The sequence below is a fragment of the Plecotus auritus genome, assembly GCF_963455305.1.
Source record: "Plecotus auritus genome assembly, chromosome: 6".
Lineage (NCBI taxonomy): Eukaryota > Metazoa > Chordata > Mammalia > Chiroptera > Vespertilionidae > Plecotus > Plecotus auritus.
In genome coordinates, this window is record NC_137773.1 from 30,556,002 (window position 1) to 30,578,515 (window position 22,514).

General features: G+C 40.8%; 2 protein-coding genes across 6 annotated transcripts; both read right to left on the bottom strand.

The window, feature by feature from the left end:
• Positions 1–590: 590 nt before the first annotated feature.
• IGIP (IgA inducing protein) lies at positions 591–990 on the bottom strand (the record flags this gene model as incomplete). The annotated part of the gene is given in 2 exon segments (XM_080676239.1): positions 591–866; positions 868–990. Coding segments are annotated over 2 exon segments (234 nt in total). The 3' UTR covers positions 591–755.
• PURA (purine rich element binding protein A) lies at positions 591–22,461 on the bottom strand. Of its 5 annotated transcripts, none has more exons than XM_080676234.1 (2): positions 22,379–22,461; positions 591–15,755 (listed from the first exon to the last, which is right to left on the bottom strand). In XM_080676234.1, the coding sequence occupies exon 2, from the start codon at positions 15,606–15,608 to the stop codon at positions 14,646–14,648; it is 963 nt and encodes a 320-aa protein (XP_080532360.1). In that variant the 5' UTR covers positions 15,609–15,755; positions 22,379–22,461; the 3' UTR covers positions 591–14,645. The 5 variants fall into 5 exon arrangements, with proteins under 5 accessions (XP_080532360.1, XP_080532358.1, XP_080532362.1 ...); XM_080676232.1 differs by lacking the exon at positions 22,379–22,461 and adding an exon at positions 21,469–21,849; XM_080676236.1 differs by lacking the exon at positions 22,379–22,461 and adding an exon at positions 17,854–17,870.
• Positions 22,462–22,514: the final 53 nt, after the last annotated feature.

The following is a 22,514-nucleotide window of genomic DNA, read 5'->3' on the forward strand; positions in this document are numbered from 1 at the left end:
TTATTCTGAAGGATCACTCCTGTGCCACACCTTTATTGGTAACTTTACTCATTGTCCACCATTCCACTTACTGGAAAAGCAGTTTTAAAATACCTGATTTTCAAGCACTTCTATTATTTCAGAATATTCTCTTCATCTTTTGTCATATACTCTTTTATAACCCTTCCACTTCCCCAAACCAACTCCAAATTTAAAACAGAAAACAAAAACCTTCCATGGGAGAGGCATGATATAGGGGAAAGTTTTTCTTTCTCTTCAACTGTGATAACAAGGTTAACAGTCTCACAATCAGAAAATTTTCAAAATGAACTCAAGAAGCAAGATAGGGACTCCATTTATGTTGTCATCAATAATGAAAAAACCAAAACCACCACCAAAAAACCCCACAAACCCAATTCGTTTTAAAAAATCGTTTTCCAGTGTGTGAGTACACTTAATGCTGCAGCCAATTAATGACCAGGCAAGTATACCTGTCACTGGGTCCTAAAAATAGTTTCCATCAATCAAATATTAAAAAAAAAAGAGACTATCCAGGAGCAACCAGACCCTCCCCAAAGGCACTGAAACAAAAGACTGATCTGTTTATATAGTCACATGAAAAATAAACATCTTTATTTTTTGCCTACTTTATTTCATTTTTTTCAAATAAAATTTAAATCTGTACAAAGTATACTGTTACAGTATATATTTTGTAAGAATCAATGCCTAAAAGAATCACAATACTTCAATAAGCAGTACAGCAGACCTCGCTAGTTTCAGCTTTGATATTGAACAAACTCAAGCCGGCTGATGCACAACACATTTGCTTGGTTTCCACATGGTGAGTTCCCAGCACTGAGATGGGAGAACATGACAGCAAGTATGGTTTATATTACAGCCTGACACACGGTGCTTCTTCATATGATAATAACTACACATATTTAATACAGAATGCTCAAATTTACTTTTTAAATTGCATTTGCTTACATCTTTGTTGGCAAATTTCAGCATTCTTAATGGGGTCCCCAAACAGTGCAAATTAATGATATTCTACTATATAATTGGCACATCTCCAATAAGGATTAACTTGTAAACTCAAAGAATATCACAACTTTGTCCTAAAATTTAACTGATACACATCTGGTCCATTTAACCAAAGTCATTTTGGAAAGATATTAAAGAACAATTCTATTTCTGAAAGGATATCACTTTGACCATTCTTTAGAGAAGATAAATTTTTAAATTGTCATTAAAATGCTTTACTATAAAAATTTTACAAACTTGATTAGAAATTTCAAGATGATTCACAGCAGACAAAAACGAACTGTTTATGTTCCAACAATACCTACTTTTAGACTTTCAAACAGAGCACAACCAGGTCAGCTGTGTTAACTGAAATTCTGAACAATGTGCTAAATTTGTAAGTGGTGCTGGGTCTAGCAAGTGTAAATACACAGTATATTTTAATGAAAAGAATTGTCTTCTTTATACTTTATTTGTTTTCCCATAAGGAAACATTAATGTTTACATTCTTTAATAAAGTTAATCTTACATCAGAATATAACTTAATACTGTCAGCAACAAGAACCACACACAGTAAATAAGAAGCACATTTAAAATAAGTCTGAATTCACATAGATTAACATTTGTTGGTTAATAAAATATCGACAGTATTACAATCTTACAATATTTACAGTAAGAAAAATCTAGAGTAATATATACCTTTCACAGCAGGATTCCTCTTTTTTTTTTTTTTAAATTTCTTCCAGTTTGGGATTGTGTATACACAAAAAGCTCAAATAAAGCAACTCTGTAATATAATCTTAAAATAATGGCTACTGGGGGAAATTCTATCACAACCATTGAAAATAATGGTGACTTTTCACGGAGTCTGTGGCATCTGAGAATCCAGTTAATTAACCAAAGTCTTGCTCAAACCAGCCTCAGTTACCTAGATTAAAGCTGCAGAACTCCGGCTTTCCCTGACTACTGAAAACCCAACAGATTTTCTCAAAATGCTGTAAGAAAAGAGGGAAAATAGGTTTTAGCTCACACCTCATGGCTAGAAGCCTCTGGCCAGTGCACATTCCCCAACTTATATTAAAAGAGGGCCAATTTAATCACCAAAGTATTACAAGAGTTTACCCTCTGATTACAGGGCACTCTGACACTGCGCTCAATCAATCCTTAACTCTTGTTCAATTGGGGTAAGACAAGAACTTGGCCCATATAATACACACCAGCATCTTAAGAGACTTGGGACTGGGGCAAAGAAACAGACTAGGTTGGTTTGCATTGAGACCAACAGGGAAAATGGAAAGCAATGCACATTTCCAATTAGAATGGCAAGAAGACCCACATCCCTAAACTGGAATTTTGCCAGGGCATCAGAGTTAGCACCCCCTCTCTGAGTACCACAAGCTATTAGAATGTGTGCTCTGGGCCTCCTCTAAGAGAGAGCAACTACAGTAAGTAACACTGTGTGGGACATTATTTCAGTGATGACTCCCAAGAAAGCAGTTACAATTCTTGAAGCTGGGGCTGTCCACAGCACCTGAGAGCACTCATCTGAGCTGTGACTTGTCCCAACCCTGCTTACTTTAAGACATCTGATGGGCACAGAGTTCTCAGGGATATAGCTGCTGGCTACTTTGGACTCTAGATCTTACAGGTAATCAACAGGTATCTGAGATTGAATTAGCAAACTGTACCATAGCTCCTTAAACAGACACAGTCAGGTTTGAAATCAGGTGAAGTATGAATCTTCACTGTCAGGTCAGAAATCAAAGTGGGAATCTCCCCACATCAGCCAAGGTTATTTTGTCAAAACCTTAGAGGAGTTGGACAGTTTTTCATGTTGCAAGTGATTAGTTAACTTATTTCAGTCAAGCTGGATTGGCAAATCAGACTGATCTATTTAGTTAGCTTCGTTTTATTGATTCTTAATGTATGTGTAAACCCAAAACTGTTGTATTTGGGTTAAATACACTGACAGAGAAAATTCAAACAACAAAAGTTTTCAGCAAACTTCTGTGGCATTTTCTTTTTGTAAGTCAATGCAAGATCTAAAGGTATTTCTACCCAACAAAATCTGTTTAAGTGTTTAATGTTATTTCCTTTTTGGTCCTATACAGAATGCTATGACTTCTATATAGGTCTGAATGCTGCTCCATGTAGATTCCTTCTGTATATCTAAAAATATATACTTCTCAGTAGTTCAATACATGGTTAATCTTCCCACAGAGGAAGATTTTTGTAATCACATGTTGCAAAGTAGAAAAACATCTCCTTTCTAAGAAAGGAAATATACTTTCCTATTGTACACTTTTGAATAAGCCCAAAGGCATGCACCAAAAATCATTATTAAAACTAATACATGCACTAAAATGGTGTAGAGTTAGACTTAAAGTGCTGCTTCTCAATTTTTAAATTTGGAGAAGACATCTTGTCAGTTGTTGACTCAAAGATCTCCACCCCGCCACCCACCCCATTCCATGGCATCAGGAGAGAAAAGTAAAACATATGCATAAATCTTTAAACTATTCTTTACATGGGGGAAAGGACAGATATACCAACTATCCTATTTATAAACTGGATTCCCAGTTTTAAATAAAACCAATATTTACTGGTAAAAACTGTCAAAGCGAATACATCCAAAGAAATGTTACTAATAAATAATGTTCTACACAGAGAATAACTTACTTTGGTTTTATGTACCTTCTCAAAAATAATACTGGTGTCCCATATATCACCAAACTGATGTGTTCCAGCAAAGTTGTAAGGCAAATCTTTTTTTCCTAATGACATCTTGTTTCCCAATAGACAAAACTAAAATCTTTTGGTGAGGAAGGGGTTAAGATAATGGTTAACCCCTTGGCATCCTGAGCATTGTGGTTTATCAAACTCTACCCTGCTAGAAGCTATCAGGCACTCTGACCCCTGCCTTGAACCAGAAATGGCTCCCATTTCTAGAGATGCCCTGACTCCTTATAAATAGCTCTCAAAACTTTGCTTTCTTCCTTCTGTCTTGACGTTGTAATATCTAACAAAGCTGGTTGCAATGTCATATTTTGCTAATAGGGGCCACCATCTAACAGTAATTCCAGATATGTTTTAAGCCAATAGCTAAAACATTAATTTTATCAACTGAATTAAAATTTTCTCTATAGAGTTACGTAGAGCGAGATCTTTTAACTTGGGTTTCAGATGTGTGATGCCCCTGAGGTTATTTGCAAAATTACCTATGTGCATTTTTTTCTGGGGAGAGGGTCCATCACTTTCATCAGATTATCAAAGGAATCTGTAACCCCAAAAAGGGATTATAGGTACTTAGAGCAATACCCGTAATTCATTTTATATCAGGATTGGAAATGGGGGCAGAAAACTAAAAAGAGCCTAAAGAGTGGGGGGCAAATTGCTGATCTTTTCCCTTTATTCACATTTGCAAAATAGTGCTTCAAACTAGAAAAAATAATTAATTAAACTGATTAAACTCCATAAAAATAATAAAAGCCACTTTCTAAAATATTTTTCATTTTCCATACAGGGTAAATTTAGTCTCTAAGAAAAAGTTTGGAGACTGAATTTTTCTCTTTTCCCCAAGGAAATTCATAGATATAATGCTGATCATCATCCACATTTAAAAATTTGTCAACATAAAACTTAAGAGAACTCTAATGATGCAAGCCTTTATAGTTTTGAGTAAAGGATTATTTGGAGTCAGATACACATTTGTTAACCTTAGTGTCCCCAAATTGGTCCATATTTAGATAACTACCAGGCACAATTCCACTACATAAGCCTAAAACCTGAACAATGGAAATTTAACTTTCTACCCAAATTAAAAACAAAGCTACAAGGCTCCAGCCACAAATATTCACACTATGTCATAGAGGACTTTCTCTTTTCAAATACATCACTGAATTCTCAACACAATTTGCAAACAATAAGATCCAGAATGACTAGCCAGACATGCCCAGAAGAGCATGTCAAGAATTAAAACATTACTCCCAGCTCCCCCCAATCCAAAAACACACTCTGGCATTCCAAAAATAAATCAGATCTGAAGAGAGGCCTCTTACTTGTTGGTTTTAAGTATGAATTGCCTAAAAGGCTATGGGAAAGGGAATATAAAATGAAATAATTAAACAACTTACAAAAATAATTTTAGCCAAAACACATCTTCACACTATTGACAAAACTATCAACCTTTTTTTTTTTTTTTGCAATTCTGAACCTGTGTTGCACAATTTCACTAAGACAAAATATATGTTCATAGGTATACTTTTTGTCCTCCTATTCTTTCTAGAGCACATATTTACGTTATAAGAATGCCTCTAGTTAAAATAAAGTCTCTTATCCCTTGCCACACCCCCCCTCAAAAAGTGAGTCAACCTTGAATTCCAAAAAGGAATATTCATTTAATATAATTATTCAATACCAGTTATATCACATTGACCATGAGAAAACTCTATGAGCATTATGGAAAACTACATGAAAGAGGGAGCTGCCACTTGCCACCCACTTCACTTCCAGATTTTTAAGCCAATACCCAGCTAGACTCAAATCTCATTGATTTCAGTGAATACAAATCACTCCAAAACCAAGCCATCTCAGGCTGGAAGTTGGATCTCAAAGACATCATTATATATATATGTATTTCTATCCTAAGCTTTCACTTTGTCTATTCAAATAGTTGAATAAAGCTCACATTTACAAAGGATTTTATTGGCAAATAAAGGTCCATATTAAAAATTTCATCAAAACAATTTTTTTTCTTCACATAGCTAACACTATGAAATGTTTCTCGGATTTACAAAGCATATTTAATTGCATATAAGCGTGCTTTGGGTGGGATATTAAAAACATAACTCTGTAAGAAATTAGAAAAGACTAGAAACAAAAGTGAAAGTGACTAGTCTTAACTTCCAAAAAATCAAGTGCAAAGGTAAATAGTGCAAATAATGAAAACTAGAAAATTTATAGGCAATTTTACATAGTTTTACCCGCTTTTGCACTTTTACATATTGACAACTTTATAAACCCTAACAACTATGCAGCATGGAAATGGGCTATCATTTATCTCCATTGACTAGACTCAAGGAAGCCTTTCAAAGACATTTAAATCACTGGTTCTTGACACAGGTTTGGGAATTCACTTCTTTTTCAACATTCCTAAGGGTGGGAGCTATTAAAGAAGGCTCTGGACTGTCTTGTAACTGTATTATAATTTCAAATCTGACACACAATGAATTGTGCAAATCATACTGTCAATTTAACAAAATAAGTTATAAAAACAATTCTGCTATTGTGAATGATCTTAACAAAAAATTACCTTCCAAATACAAAATCAACAGCTTTCTTTTAGCTATCTTTAAAGAGATTTTATCACATATACAGATTTGGGTAAAATGAAACTTGAAAGTGATCTGTCAAAATCATGAGAATAAGTCCATACTAAACTAAAAAACAAGAGTTAACCCAAATATACTTGAATTAGGTAACTTTAAAAGTAAGTATTATAGCAATTTTTTATCTTATATAATTTAAAACACTTCTGGGATATTGGGAACAGAAATCTAAACATGATCAATTCATTCTACAAAGGGCATAAGAACTTACAAGATGTGCTAAATTATATTATTACATCTCCCACCACTGAACTCTTGGGAATTCTACAATTTTAAAGTAATAGGAAAAGTGGGAAAACAAACAAACTTGAGTTTGGGGGTTGGTATGTTGTCTGATTTCATAAATATAGTATTCTGAGGTTCTCATAAGGTTCACAATGTTAAAATGTTTGTTAGGATTGCAAATGTAGAACAAATACAAGAGATGCCAAATATTGCAATTTAGTGTTTTTATCTGGTTTATGGTCCTCTTCTAAGAAATGTATGTGGACCAAAGGCTCAAGATTCTATAAAAGCAAGGTATAACATAGATCTTTGGAGACTGCAAAAAAAGTCAAATGATTTTGATCTAAGGACCATTTTGAAAAGTAAAGGTAAGTTATCTTATAACACGAGCCCAGGAGAATAGAGAGTACATATGATATATATTCCTGATAGTTTATAAATTACTAGAGGCCTGGTGCACGAATTCGTGCACAGGTGGGGTCCGGCCAGCCCATTGATAGGGTTGGGGGGGCTACTGGGGGCGGGGCTGGCCGGGGGGAGGGGCCTTGGGCTGTTGGCTGGCCCCATCCCCAGTCTAACTCCCGGAGGAGGGGACAATTTGCATATTAGCCTTTTATTATATAGGATACCTGAAAAAGTTCTCAAAATAGTAAGTCTGCAGGACCAACTTGCCTTGACCAGAAAAGTTGCCATTCCACAATTGTTCTACTTAATTTGTCCAGAAAAGCAAAAATCCTCTGTCTGAAAACAGATCTGTATAATGCATCATCATTGTAACATCTAGCTACAGACCAAAAGCTTTCCCATAACCAAAAAGGGACCCATTTTCTCTGGCTATTGAAATTTCCTTAGCAAAGATCAACTTCATTGTCCTTAGTAAACAACTCTCATTTAAGACTCCACCTTAGTACTTTTCCTACCTCTAATAAAAATCCTCCCACTTTACCTCCAAACCATTCCCTGATACACATATCACACTCACACAAGCACATCAAACAACTCCCTCCTTTCTGCTCTCAGATTTCCAAAGCTGTAAGTCTCAGCCCCAGTAACTTACCTAAAATACACATACTTCTTACTCTCTTCAATTCACAAATTTCTTAATTCACAAATTCTTAACAAACAATTTTGATGTCCTTCAAACTACCAACTTAAGACTATGGGGAAAACAGCAGTCAGAAAAACTGCCTGATTACCTCATAATACAAAAATTTTCCTGGGGTCAGTTAGCTATGTTCTAAGACAGGAGTCAGCAATTTATTTACTTCCTTCTCAATGGGGTAAGCTTGAGTGCCACTGGCAAACCTATGGCAAGAAGAATAAAGAAGGAGAGACAAACAAGGAAAAAGGCAGATGGGTTAAAGAAAATGCCAGATGTAGAAGGCAGGGAGGTAGATGAAATGCCACCAACAAACTACCTGAACTGGAAACCGTCAAATCCACTCCAGCTGAATGCGAATTTGACTCAATCCCAACATGTGTCTAATAATTCGTTAGCTGATTGCCATCATTGTTTGACTAAGTCAAGGTGAATACTTAAGTCACCTATCTCATTACTTTGACTGCCAGTTTACAATAAAGACATCTTTTCTTAAGTCCTCTTAGGATCCTTCTGCATTAATCCAGGTTAGACCAAAACACATGCTAACAAGAATATTTCCATGTTTCTTAAGATTTCAAAACATAAAGGTTTGGTCCTTGAATTCGGGAGACCTCTTGAATTATTAAAGTGCATCCTAAATCAAGAAAATTAAATTCTTTAGCTTAAAATTTTCCCATGAAATGCTACAAAAATTTAGTAAGAAAATTACTAATAATCATTGAAACAAAGTATGCATTCATAAAAATGCTAAAATCTTGCGATTCCAAAATGAGTAAAATATTTCTGGTAAGAAGTAATTTTATTTTACATAGAATATCACCACCATGTTTCCACCTTTCAAACAAGACAATTTTCCACAAAAGCAAAGCACATCAGGAAAAAGAAAATGAATACCAAATGTAACATGGAGACAAAATAAAAATAAATGAGTAGCTATGAAATTCTCTTTAAGAAAAATGTTTTTAACACATAACTTTTGCCATACTCAAACTTTCCTGAAGGCATAAATTGCCCAGACCATTCAACATCAAAACTTGGTAGTCAGTTTGGCAGCTGAAAGATGACAAACCGTTGGCTTGAAACAATCAACTTTCACTTTTCATCTAGTTGTTCTTGCATCAAGAAATTCTACCTGACTCATGCTACTGCTAGTTTAGGTGATCTTCACTTAGCCCATAATAATTAATGCTCAAAAAGAGCCTGTCAAATGGCCTAGGCCAGTGGTCGGCAAACTCATTAGTCAACAGAGCCAAATATCAACAGTACAACGATTGAAATTTCTTTTGAGAGCCAAATTTTTTAAACTTAAACTTCTTCTAACGCCACTTCTTCAAAATAGACTCGCCCAGGCCGTGGTATTTTGTGGAAGAGCCACACTCAAGGGGCCAAAGAGCCACATGTGGCTCACGAGCCGCAGTTTGCCGACCACTGGCCTAGGCCTTGAATTTAGGTTAAGTTTTAGGATTAATAACTTCAAATATTAAAATCAGCTGTTTTAAAAAAACATATTGTAAATTCCCTATAGTAATTAATGCTGCTGGATGAAAACAGTAATTTTAATAGCAGTGGTCACTTTTAGTTTTATAGTGTACTTCATTATGAATGGCCTATATTCAGTTAAGTTGCAAGGGAAAATACCCCCCAGAAATATTACAATGTCTGATTTAAAAATGGATAAACTTTAACAGACAACATTGTACAAATAATTTCAGTTAATTTATTCACTTCAGCAATTCCAATAAATTATCTTTCCTATTCATTCCATTCTCATGGGGAAGTGTGTGTGTGTGTGTGTGTGTGTGTGTGTGTGTGTGTGTGTGTATATATATATATATATATATATATATATATATAATCTCCAAATTATTAAGATATTCAAATTTAGGGAAAATCAACTATAAATGTTATACTCAGAATTATCACCAATTGTTCCAAAGTTAAGTTGCTAAAGATCCCCTGGTTTTAGCATCCTTTTACTTAGAATGCAGGATCTCATTCTGATATTGAAAAGACTCTGAAAAGGGGAAAAAGCCATTAGATTTGATATCTCATGTTTTAGGGATATTAAAAATCTGTTTAGCAATCTTAAAAATATGTTCACATGTATAATAAAATGAATTGTGGAGCTATGAAAGCCACCAGAGCAACAATTTCAGAAATCCCCATTCTAAAATCATCTGGAGTGTGTGTAAGTAATATTAAAAAATGAGTGGGAATATGAAGAAGAGAGGGTGAACATTTGAGGGAGATAAAAATAATCATGCCCATGATCGGGTCACCAATGGTTGGTAGATATCTCAAAATGTCATGAAAGAAAAATATGTTTAGAAAGTTTCAACAGTGCTAAATGCAAAATGTTAAAGCACAGAAACAGTAAATGAGATAACCCCCACAAACATCAATTTCCATTTAAAAAAAAAAAAGGAACAAAAAATTGACATGAGCATCTTTTTTAATATACCAAATCTTAACTGACTTAAAGATTATGTAAAATGCTTGGGCCAGTAGTACCCACCCAGATTCTCATTATCAATGAACTTATTTTTTCTCCTCCCTTCCACCCAAATTTAGTTCAGTTTTCCTGCAGGAAAAGTACAGCATTCCTATATTAAGAAGAAATGAAAACAGTGAGTACAACTGATATAGATCCATTGACTTTTATTACAAATGTACTTGATCACTTGGCTTCAAAAAGTTTAAAATCAATACCCTATTTTCTGTATGCCAGTACAAAGCAAACTGTTTTACAAATTAAATACCTAAAATTTTGACAAAAATATTAAAATTTGATGAAAAACAATTATAAAAATCCTTAATATCTCTCTCTTCAAAAAAGGAGGCAGTCTTCCAAGTCCTATTATACAATATTAATAATATTCACCATTTTTAGAGTATTAGCTAAATTATATTTTTCTGTTAGCATACAAAACTCTTAGACTAATAGATTTATTTGTATATACTCCAGTTAAGTTTGTGAATGCCATCTGATTGCAATATAATCAACTATCTTTAATTGAGTCCTAATTTACACTTGTTTAATAATTTGCATAGTTTCAAAGGGATAAAGATTATTCTACAACTAATTATCATAGGCTATTACAGTGCTATTTTCAAGGCAATAAGTATTTGCTCCCAAATGAAATTATCTGTCTTCTTTAGGCAGGGGTTAAAATTACTAGCAGCTTTCTCCATTACCTGAAAAATCAAATTGGAATAGTTATCCATCTCCAGATGTGAAGACCTAAAAAACACACTGATATATTTTCCACTTTGAGTCAAATTTCAACCCCTGCATGGGACAACTAGAAAGTGAGACTTTCAAGGTTTTTTATTTTCCCTCTTGGTTTTGGTTTCTACTCTCCATGGCTTTTGAGAAGCTGGAAAAGTCTGTCTTTCCTAACTCGCATTGTTGTTTTTTCCATTTGGCAAATATTCATCTATCTCCAATCTGTATCTAGTGGAGGAAAAGCCGACATGACTTTTCTTATAAACTTCCTTTGTTGTCAAAGGCATGTATAATGATTTCTACAGTTCTGGTTAGTTAACTTTAGCTCCCTCTGTGGCTGGATGACTGCTGCTTCTAACATCAGCATGACAAATAGAGGAGGCACAAATAAAAAGTAGCTTAAAAAAAGATTTGGTGATTTAAAAGGAAACAAACAAACAACACCAAACACACACACATATATATGGGCATTTCAAATCTGGTGGCTGATATCTAGATTAAATTACTTGACAGTGTCTCTCATTTTAAAGAACATCAATATTGCAATGCATTTCAAGTTTTCTTATATACTTAGGCAAATAATAGTTTAACCAAGCTCTTGGACCTTAATTATAAGACAAAGCAGATCATAAAAAATAAGGCATACTTGTCAGGAATTAAGTTTTGTTTGCTTATTTTTGGCACATTTGATCATACTGTCTTCTATGAATAACACATATGGTCAAATATACCAACCATTTCCTTTTTTGTTTCAGCACAAACAAGGTTTACCAATTAGTAAAATAAAAACAAGGAAAAACTCCAACATAAAACACTGAGATATAGACCTTGGTAAAGTACCGAGCACCTGGGGGGGTGGGGGGAGGGATGAAACAGGAGAGAGAAGAAGGGAAGGTTTGGGAGGGTGCTTGTGGAGTAAAGTGAGATGCAAAATAAGAGCATCTTTACAGTCACTTAGTCTTTTCTATGATCATCTCTTAAGTGTTACAAGATCTGCATGTGGATTTCTTTTTAAACCCACTGACTATAAATCAGACAATGGTTTCAAAATCTTGGTAAGATTGTATTTAACTGTAATAGTGTAAAGACAACTGCACAACTGTGCTTCTTGATCCGGTAGGATTCCAAGCAGAATCTGAAGTCTATAGGTAAGAAAGGCTTCACTTTAGGTAACTCAGACCCTAAAGAAAACCTTATGAAAGAACTCGCATCTCAAATGAAAGGACACTTAGCCTAAGTTTGCTGTGTTTTTGTTGACCTGCACTACTTATTGCTGGCTACTATAAAACACTGATCTAGGAGTACTCCAACAACCTGTAGTACAAGGATTAACTTTAAGAAGCTATAGTAAACAAGAGACAAAATCAAAGCAATTCTCTTTCCTAACTAGTAACAGCACAGATAATGCAGTCTTTTCCATATCACAGTTAAAGTACAGTGAACAAAACAGCTCAACAAACCTTAAGACAAAAAAGTGCAGGTTATTAATGTTTACATGCAGTTGGATAAGCATTCCAAATGTCACATTATGCACTGTAAAAGCTCAACTTTACTATGTGGAAATAAGAAAATGCACCTTGGGGAAAGGGGAAAAGCAATTTAACTATTTCCAGTGATTTTGTAAGTAAAGAAATTCCTAACTATTGTACGGTCACTTCATATTTAACATTGTATGAATAGTAAAAGCAAACTATTTAATGGGGAAATGCACAGTACGATGGAAATAGCTTGTTATTCAACACATACAGTAGATCTCAAAAACAGACAACACACTCAACCAGAGAGCTTAAAAATATCAAATCAAATCCAAAGAACCAGCAGAAAAAAAAAAATCCTTCAAAAAGACAACTGTTTCACCTTCCTAGGCCAATGCTTTATAATATGAGAAGCACTGACACCTTCCAGCTCCTACAGGTGATGTCTCCTATATACAGCAGTTAGATCTATATGTCTGGATTTGCCAAGAAACAATTCTATCTCCAGAACTCTCTCTGTCAGACAAGGTCCTTTTTAAAAAAACAAACACAAAACACAAAATGCTTTCTACAGAATTCTAAACCAAAATGTACTGTTTAAGGCATCTTTTTTTTTTATAACATTTTCTCTTCACTCAAAGATGATAGTCATGCAGCAGTTTAATGATAAAAATATATTAATATTTTACTATACAGCAGCAAGAAGTTAGTTGTCAATTAAAAGCACACAAACATCTTTAAATGAAAACCTGTAAAAGACTATCGTTACAAACAATTTCAGTTTGGAGGACACCAGCTTGGTAAAGTGCTCTCCTAAGCTTTCGATTTTCATGTGCTACACCTTGAATATATGAATTATAGAACATACTTTTGATAGGCTTGTACACTTAGGGAACACAAATACACTTAGCATATAATGTAGCCAGTAATAACTAGCACCACAGCTACATGGAAATCCTTTACATACACCAACTTAACTTAGCTTTCTCTTTTAAAATGAAACTCAGAATCCATGGCTCAGTAGGATAACTATAATTGTGTTGCTCTGCTTTTTAACAGGTCTACATACGTTAATAGCACTGGCAAAAACCAAAGGATAGCTTCAGACCTCTTACAAGTTTAGGAGACAGTGCTAGTGACCACAAATAGACTCACTACCTGATGTCCAAGTACAGGTTCACTGGAAATTGCTGCACGTTAGTTTTTAAAATCTTTCTACACATAATAAAAAAAATATATTATGAACAATACAAGTATATCTCATATACACAATGACAAAATGACTACTCAGTCAAAGCAAACAGATGCAGAAAAATATTATGGGAGATTTCCTTTTTCTCTCTTTCTCTATTTCCTTTTGCTATTTGAATAACTTTGGTTCCAACCATAAAAATCACAACTTAGCAAATTTCATTTAAATGCCTTTTTTAATAATTTCTTCATGTTCACAGAAGTTTCACTGACCATTTTTATATGTTTAAGGTCCAGATGCAATGCATATTGTATAAAAGAGAGCACTTATTGTTTACCTTGCATGAATTATACCTACGTACCTTTAACTCTACAAACTTCTGCATAACATTTAGACAAAGCTCAGACACACAGCATGCCTAGCCCTCATATATATACACATCTCTAATCACAGGTATATAGGGTGTCAAATATACTATAATAACCTCCATGTAAGGTTTGAAATTTGGTAACAAAATGAGAAAAACTAAAAATATTATTTTACGTGTTCTAAAATATCTCTTTTTTGTGCTAAAGTCAAATGTTAGCTCAACATGAAAAGGACTTTTATATAATTCAGCAATATTATAATCTTGACCATTTTGCAAACACTTTTAATAATAATAGCTTAAACGTGTACAAAAGTTCTTGGTTAATTAGGGAAATAAACACTCAGTTCTTTATATTTTTTAATCAAGTAGGAAACACAGTTCATATAATGTTATTACTTTTTGTATTTTTATTTTGTTTTAGCAGCTGCTTACTGTTTTATATGGTGGATAAAGTGGACAACATCCAGCGATGGGTGGCAAGTCAAGAAGAGAAACTGTCAGTTGGTGGAGGTTCTGTGGGTGGTGCTCCCTTGAAGTTTTTTTTTTTTTACTTTTTTACTTTTTATTTTTCTCTTTCTTTACAGTATATTTTCTCTGTGTAGTTGTGTGTGTGTATGTATGAGTGTGTGTATGCATGTGTGTGGGGTTTTTTTCCATTCAGTTTGATCAATCTTCTTCTCCTTCTTCCTCACCCTGCAGTAGCAGGGTGGCAGCGGCGGTTTCCTCCTGCTGCTGCTGCTGCTGCTGGTGGAGTTGCTCACAGGCAGCTCGCTTCTCCCTCTGCTTCTCTTGAATCTTCTTCATCTCCTCCGAGTATTTGCAGAAGGTGTGTCCGAACTTGGCCCACACCTTATAGGGCACGGTGATGGAGTTGCGGTAGGTGGGTTTCACCTCGCTCACTCGCATAAACACCCCGTACTTGTTGGAGCCCACATCGAAGAAGAAGCGCTTGTTGTCCACAGTCAAGGAGGTGCCCTCGGGCAGCTCTGCCGGCTCCTCCTCCACTCCGTAGTCGTCGATGAGCTTGGCCAGAGCGTCGCGGAACTCGATGAGCCCTTGTGCGGGCAGCGCAATGGTCTGGCCCTGCGTGGAACCCAGGCCGGGCCCCCGATTGACCGTCTGGCGGATGCGCAGGAAGCGGCCGCGCTGGTTCTCCTTGAGATCCATGTAGTACTTGCGGTTCTCGCGCACCAGGAACTCACTCTTGAGCGCCCGGCGCGGCTCGTCCTGCGCCTGGGCCAGGTCGGGTGGCTGGCTGGGGCCCAGTTGCGCGTAGTGCTCGATGAAGTCGCCCAGGTAGTCGCGGAACTCCACGGCCACTGACATGGAGAGAGTAAGGCGACTCTTGTTGCCGCCCGCGCCCACCTCAGCGATCTTCAGGAAGCGGCCCTTGGCGTTCTGCTTCACGTCCAGGTAGAAGCGCTTGTTTTGGATGTCCACCCGCTTGGAGGCCAGCTCCTGCGTCTCATGCTGCAGCCCCCCCGGGGCCCCGCCGCCGCCACTGCCGCCGCCGCCCCCGCCGCCACCACCGCCCCCGCCGGAGCCCGAGCCTGAGCCCGGGTGCCCCAGGGAGCCGCCCGAGCCCAGCGCCGCACCACCCTGCTCGCTGCCGCTGTCTCGGTCCGCCATGATGCTGCGCTCCGCCGCCTTGCCGCCGCCGGCTGCCGCTCCGCCCGCCGCCGCCTCAGTCGCCTCAGCCGCCGCTGCTTTCCCTCCCCGGCTCCGCCTGCTGCCGCCGCCGCAACCCCCACAGCCAGTCAGCCACTCTCGCGAGATCTGCGGGAGAGACGAGACAGACGAGACCCGGTAACAGGGCACTGACTCCCCAGTACAGTAGCAGGGCGCCCTACTGTACGCGCCCACCCGCCCGCCGGGCACGTGACCTGCGCCCCCTCCCCACTGCCAGCCCCTGTCTGCCCGCCACCCGCCCGCCCGCCAGGCGGCGCCCACCCCAGGCCCTCACCCTACACCCCTGGCTGGGAGGTGGGGGGGCAGGACGCGCCGCGTCGCAGCTGCTGCTGCCGCCACCACTGTGGCTGTCGCTGTTGGCCAGACCCTGGGCGGCCTTGGCCCGGAGAGTTGGGGGACTAGGGGTGAGAAGAGAGCTGCCATACTAAGCATAGGGAGCGGGCCTGAACTCTGCTTTCCAGTGACCCCAAAGGGATGTGGGGGCAGGGGCCTGCGTAGCGCAGCAGAGCCCGCTGCAGAGAGGGACACCAAGTCACGGCCACCCCTCCCCTGCAGGCCCCAACAAGACCCAGACCCAAACCCAGAACGGCCCACATGCCGCCAGGCTGGGCTGTCTCCTACCGCAGAGCCCTGGCCGCAGAGGCGGGTGAAGAAGAGGAGAGGTGGTGCAGCAGTAACCCTTAGCTGCAGAAGGGGCTGCCGGGGATGAGGTCGGGGCGCCGGCAGCCGTGGCGCGGAGCAGCAGACACCTAGCCGGTCCCTCCCCTCGCTCCCGCCGCTCCCCCTCCCAGCGCAGCGGCTCTGGCCTCAGATGATCCCGCTCCCCCCTCCCCCCAACCGCAGCCCCGCACAGTCGGGCGGGCGCACTCACCGGCGGGAGGGTGGGGGGGGAGCTGAGCAGAGGACGACGGCCGCACCAGGGCCGGGGTGCCCGCAATGCCTGTTCCAGTTGGCTATGCCCTTCCCCCCAAACAACAATCGAAAAGAAATCCCACACTCACCCAAAAACCTTCCACCAGCCCCCTTTGGGACCAAGACTGCCTGCCTACCTCCCCCTCCTCCTTCCGAGATTTGGGGAAGGGGGGCAACTCTGCTTAGGGCTGAGCCCAGTCTAGGTTGCCGGCCAGCTCTGCAGATGAACCAGGCCCTGTCGAGCTTTCAGCCCCTAGCCCACTCTCCTTCCTCTCTGGAAGGACCCAGAATGGAGGAGAAAATCAAACAGGCTTTAGGATATTCACGAGCTAAAAATGCCAGGAATTTCCTGGGAAACGCAGTTCCTTACGGGATTCATTAACACAGGTTCACTCATCATTTTGCCCCTCCCAGGAACTCCCGAGTGTCAAGGAGAGCCCCCACCTCTCAAAAAATAAAACATTAAATGATTGCTGTTTTTTTAGGCAGACAGCTAGGTTACCGACCATTAGTTAACCAATGAGTCTTTGGACAGTGACAGCTAAAGGGGTTGTCTCTGGTCTCAGAAATCACTGATTTTTCTCTTCCTAGATTTGAGGCATAATCTAAGGCCTATATTCCTTCTCCAAAATATATAGCGAATGCTCATAACTACCTCACTGCAGTCTGCAGTCCTAACAGCTGTGGGAAAGCTAAGGCCTAGCTCCAGAGGACCCCCTGCCAATGTCCCTACCATCTATCCATCACCTTCTATAGGGGGCTCAGAAGGTACAGACCTCACAGCCCTAATACCCACTTTCTCAAGCATGGATTGCTGCCTCCATCCTGAGAAGAGTATGCTTATCCCATCGATGGGTTCCATTCCCATTGAACATACTGCACCCCTCCCGCCCCTGCAGGTAAGGGGACTTGTCTCCCTCCCTCTTAGTCCTGGAAACAGCAGACTACATGGTTGCCCAGGCTTCCTGGAAAAGAGAGGGGTAAAAATAGTACTAATGATCAAGAAACCCAGACCAGTCCAAGGAATAAGCCTTGTCAATACCTGAGCCTTCAAAGCCCTAACATTTCCCTTCACATCCTGGGCAAACCTGCCTGCTAAGTATTCACAGCTTTCTTTTGCGCTTAGCAAGGGCCCCATTCTACCCAGCATTAGTTACTTCAGCTCTAGGCTGACGTTTGCTACTCCTATTCAAGAGATAACAGGGCAAAAAACACCCTGGCTACCAAAGAGCAAACTGAGGTAATCTTGTGAGCCAGCTCTAGAATGACCCACCTGTCCAGTGGTCTTCAAAATGACTTCCTAATGGGGAAGCCCACTAAGAGGTAGAAATCCAGGCTTTGGGCACCATAAAGAACTTCCCCTTAGTTTGGGGGTGCATCCTCCAGTATCACATAGTCCCCTTTCAGTGCTGATTTTCCTGCACTCCTTCTCCTGTCGGGAAGGGGACGTAGGAACTGTAAGCGCACTTCGAGCCACACAGAAAAACGTATAAAGAAGCGGAGGCTTCTCCAGGCTCCCACAGTAGTGATCAGGACCCTGGATAGACCCCAGCCCCAAACAGGGACGCAAAGGCTGAGTGGCAGGGTCTCCTTACAGAACCCAGCGGAGCAGGGGCATTTCTGGTACCACTTGTAAGCTGAGGGTAAGATCTGGCGAAGTCCGAGCTAGAATAGTCGCTGCTCTTCCTCAAGGGTTTATCTTGCGCTATACCCAGCTCTTGCCCCCTCAGAAGAGCGCAAGGCAGCGACAAGGCCAATAGGATTGCGATGAGGGGGCACGCGCCAGCCCGCCAGCCGTCCCAGCCTTCTTCGGTGCTAATGATCACTTCCCCAGGGCAGAAAACTAGGGCTTTAAGCAGTCAGCCTTCTTGGACCACCTTTGGAGTCTAAATTTCTTGCCCTGTCCCAAACGATTATGTTCAGGGGTTCTGAAGCAATTTTAGTTTGGATGTTCTGATTTTCTGAAAAAGTGTATCCAGGAACCGAGTTCTTAGTTCCCCAGTACAGAAGTAACTGATGACGTTTCTAGACAAAACATAAGTTAAATATCATTTGCACGATTAAACTGGGAATATTAAGATCAAATAATCAAACAACTGAAACCTGGGTCTCTCTGCATAAATATGTACTTACTTATTTTATGCTATTTATTCTACATGTTTAAAATTTTTGCTATTATAAACCAGCTTCTCACCTACTTTTTAAATGTATCTAAAAAGCAAACGAGAATAATGTCTTTTCCAAAATAATTCAATGAAAAATTTGATATTTAGTACATTTTTTCACTGCTCAAACAAGAGAGTTAATTTTAGGATAAGCCTGTAAATCTGGACTTTTGGTCAGATTGGGAGGATGGTGAAAGGTAGCTTTCCTTAGGTTATAGAATATAGTAGCCTTAAAAAGGTAATCTGAGAAGAATGAATAGTGACTCAGAGGAAGTCTTAAAACAAAAAGTTTGAACCTTAAGTAGAATTTCAAAGTCATATTTGTATTCTAACATTGAAAATCCATTAGAAAATTTGTGGATTTAAAATGACTTCTAACCATTTGTTAACTACCTAAACAGTATACTAACTTGGTAAATGAAAAGCCAGTTTTAGTGTCTAGCTGTTTAAATATGTAATTTTAAAATAGTTGTAAAATTAAATTTATAATTTCAATACAATGTAGGAAATAGAAAGGAAAACGAAATATATTATATTAATATGCAACAAAATATGTGTTAATGAAAAAATCAAAAGATTCCCTTTTTCAAAGTATGCTTACATTTAAAAAATGATAAATGTCTCTAGATTTTTTGTGCTTTTAGTAACACTAACACACATTTTGAAGAGAATAGATTGCTTTATTTTTAATCCCATCATCCGTCTTTAACAAACTCTGACCAACAAAAAATGGTTTGCAAGTGAAACAGACATTAGGCAAAACAAAAAAGAAAAAAGCCTCAATTTCCCTCAGCCTGAACTATGGGTGATTCTGAAATAACCTAATCCAGCTTTGCTTTTTAAAAGTAAAAATTAGCACACGTTTATAAAATAAACTTGGAGAGAGGGGATCTACTTCTGGGTAATAAGCCCTTTTGATTATAGAGTTTCCAATAGAAACAATATACGATTAATATTTCACAAAATCACAATTTCTAAAATAAAAGAGAACAAGAACACTAAAACATGTTTTCAAGTGCTGCTTAGGTTAAATGCCTGTCTTAAACTAGACAATTATCTTCAATATCCAAATCATTAAAACTGGAATGTTGTACTGCAAGTGTTCAAAGTGGAGAAATTACCCACTTCTCATGGCTATCTACCAGAAAAATTATGGGAGACTCTCAAGTAGATTTCAACATTTAACGACAACAACAAAGGCTAATAGTAATATTATTTCACCAATTATTTTTTAAAATGCGCATCCCCTTTCTATAGCTCACCTGAACTTTAATATTATGCCTCTTCAATGCTATTTTAATGCGTAGGGTTAAAGATATGAATTTAAAATTTAAAATCTGAAGAGAACAATCCATGTAATAGAATACTCGCCTTTCACAAAATGTTTTCATTTTAAGCATTCTCAGAAGAGTTCAATAAACGTACCACACATTCTAAATTAGACAAAAATTTTCAGAAAACTGACATTTTATGTATCCAACAGGTCCAAACAGAACCAATGCAAAGGTCAATAGCTCTCTCTCTTCCGGAAGATACTTAAATGGTTTTACTAGTACCCAAAGGAATGAAATCAACAACTCCCTCCACACACTAATCGACACTACAATTTTCAAAGCCGAAATTTGAAAACGTCCGTTTGGGAGGGAAACAGTGGGGGGTCTTGGAGTAATAAAAAAATCCCTTTTCTTCTCTGACTGTCTACCAAAAGCTGTCAAACCGAATTCCACCTATTGTAAAGCACTAGAACCTCCCTTCCAAGGACACGAGACACAAACACAGATACCGCTGCAAAAAGCTGCCCCAAAGCGCCTGGTCGGACAGAAACGTAAGGGGCCCAAATAAGAACGAATTAGAACCCTCACGAGGGTCCGCAGAGTCAGCGAAATTAAGGTGGCATTTATTCAGGAGTAGACAACAACGAACCAAAGAAAGTTGCCCCAGTCGGACTCTTGGGCCTTTCTCTATCCAAGTTCAGGTTCAAGGCAGATATATCTGTGGGAGTAGGAGGTCCCTTGGTCCTTTCCCCTACACACATCTCATCCGCCTCTGGAGCCCACTGTTGCTCAAAGGGAAGCCCCTCCGGCTTCACAACCTTTCCTTTTGCCCCCGATCAAAGGCAGAGGAGGCTGTTGAGCTGACCTAGCTCTGTGGGGCAGCAAAAATGCCTTGCCCGGGCCACTCATCCTTGGGCCTGGCTTCATCTGCGATGTCAGCATCAGTGTTATTATTTTTCATTTTTACAACGAATCCTGGGCGGGTGTATGTATTACGGGGGCGGGGGGAGGGGGAGGTTGACACAGGAGAGGAGGGGTTGGTAGTGGAGCCTAGAACCCTCCTTCCTCTCCCTTTCTGCCAGGGTTTCTGTGCAGGGAGTGCCGGCCACGTTTGGCGCACTGTCCCAGGCCCCGGGCGAAGGTGGCCAGGGAAAATAGGGCTTAGGGATTGCTAAGCAAACGGCACCATTGGTGGTCTCCAGTGCCTGCGGAGGTAGGATTTGTTTTCTTTCTTTAAGGGGCGTGTTATTTTGTTCTTTTTTGGAGGTGTTCGTTCTTGCGCTACGGGGGAGGGGGGAACGTTGCTGCACTGCCAGGGTCTCCCGAGGGAGGATGCAGGGATGTCTACTACAGTACAGTAATTATTCCTGGGGGGTAAGAAGGCGATTAGAGGGACGGGGTGGGCTCGAGCTGTGGCAGTGGCAGCAGCAAAGGTCGCGAGGGGCTTACCCGGGCGGGCGGGCGGGCGCTGTCCTGCCGCAGGTGAGGGAGGGCGCGCGCTAGGCAGGCGCGAGGAAGGGGAGAGAAGAGGGCGCGCGCGCGCACACCTGTCCTGGACAGCGGCGCGAGCCGAGCTGCGCCTCACTGGAGCTCTGCTGCCCGAGGAGGGAGGAGGGCGGGCTGGCAGGCGGGGGCGGGACGCCGAGGGGAGGAGGAGGAGGCGACTCGGAAGGCTGGCTCGGCTCTCGCTCGTTCTCCCTCCCGCGGGCAAGCTCCGCTCACACCCTTCTTCTCCCGCTCACTCACAGCCCCCTTGGCTCTCCCTCCTCCTCCTCCTTCCCTACGGGATCCGCTCACCGCTGCCGCCGCTGCAGACGGCAAGTCGTGGCAGCCAGACGTCGGCGCGTAACCCGGCGCTCCGTGCGTGACTCCGGGCGACGTCAGCGCGCGCCCCGCGCTACCCACCATTTTCCCCCCTCCGTGGCTCTCGCCCTCCGCCCTCACGTCCCTCCGATTCAGTGCTGCGGCGGCGACCGCGGAGCGCGCTCCCTCCGCCCCCATCTTGCGCGTGCGCGCGCCCTCCACCGTTGGCGCGTCAACAGTCAGCGGCCCAGGCCTTGAAGCACGTCTGAGGAGGGGGCTGCCTGCGGCCTCTTGGCCCGCACTTCCTCCATCCGCCGCCGGTAGCGGCCTCTGGAGGACTTATCCCTTCTTGAGCTTTGAAGGCCGAAGCCAGGCTCCAGCGGGAATAGAGCCCTTCAGGGCCTGCGTCAGCTCCAATTTAGGGCCCTCAGAGTCATAGTTGGTGCTGCTACTAGCGCGTCACCCTCCCTCCGCCCCTCTCCGCCCCCCTCCGGCCCTTGTTCCGCCCTCATTTCTCAGGAGGCTAAGGGCCTTTTATCTCCCGGGAGGGTCTCACCTTGGCCTTCAAATGCCGGTCGGGAGGGGCTAGAAGGGCAGAATTAGCATAGAGGAAAGTGGCTAGACAGCGTTTGGGCTGTAGCCCCAGGAATCCTTGACAGGAAGTGTGGGGTTTGCTGCCCAGCCTCCCACGC

Excerpts from the sequence above, each read along its gene's own strand:
- PURA (XM_080676234.1), bottom strand. The coding sequence starts at position 15,608 with ATGGCGGACCGAGACAGCGGCAGCGAGCAGGGTGGTGCGGCGCTGGGC.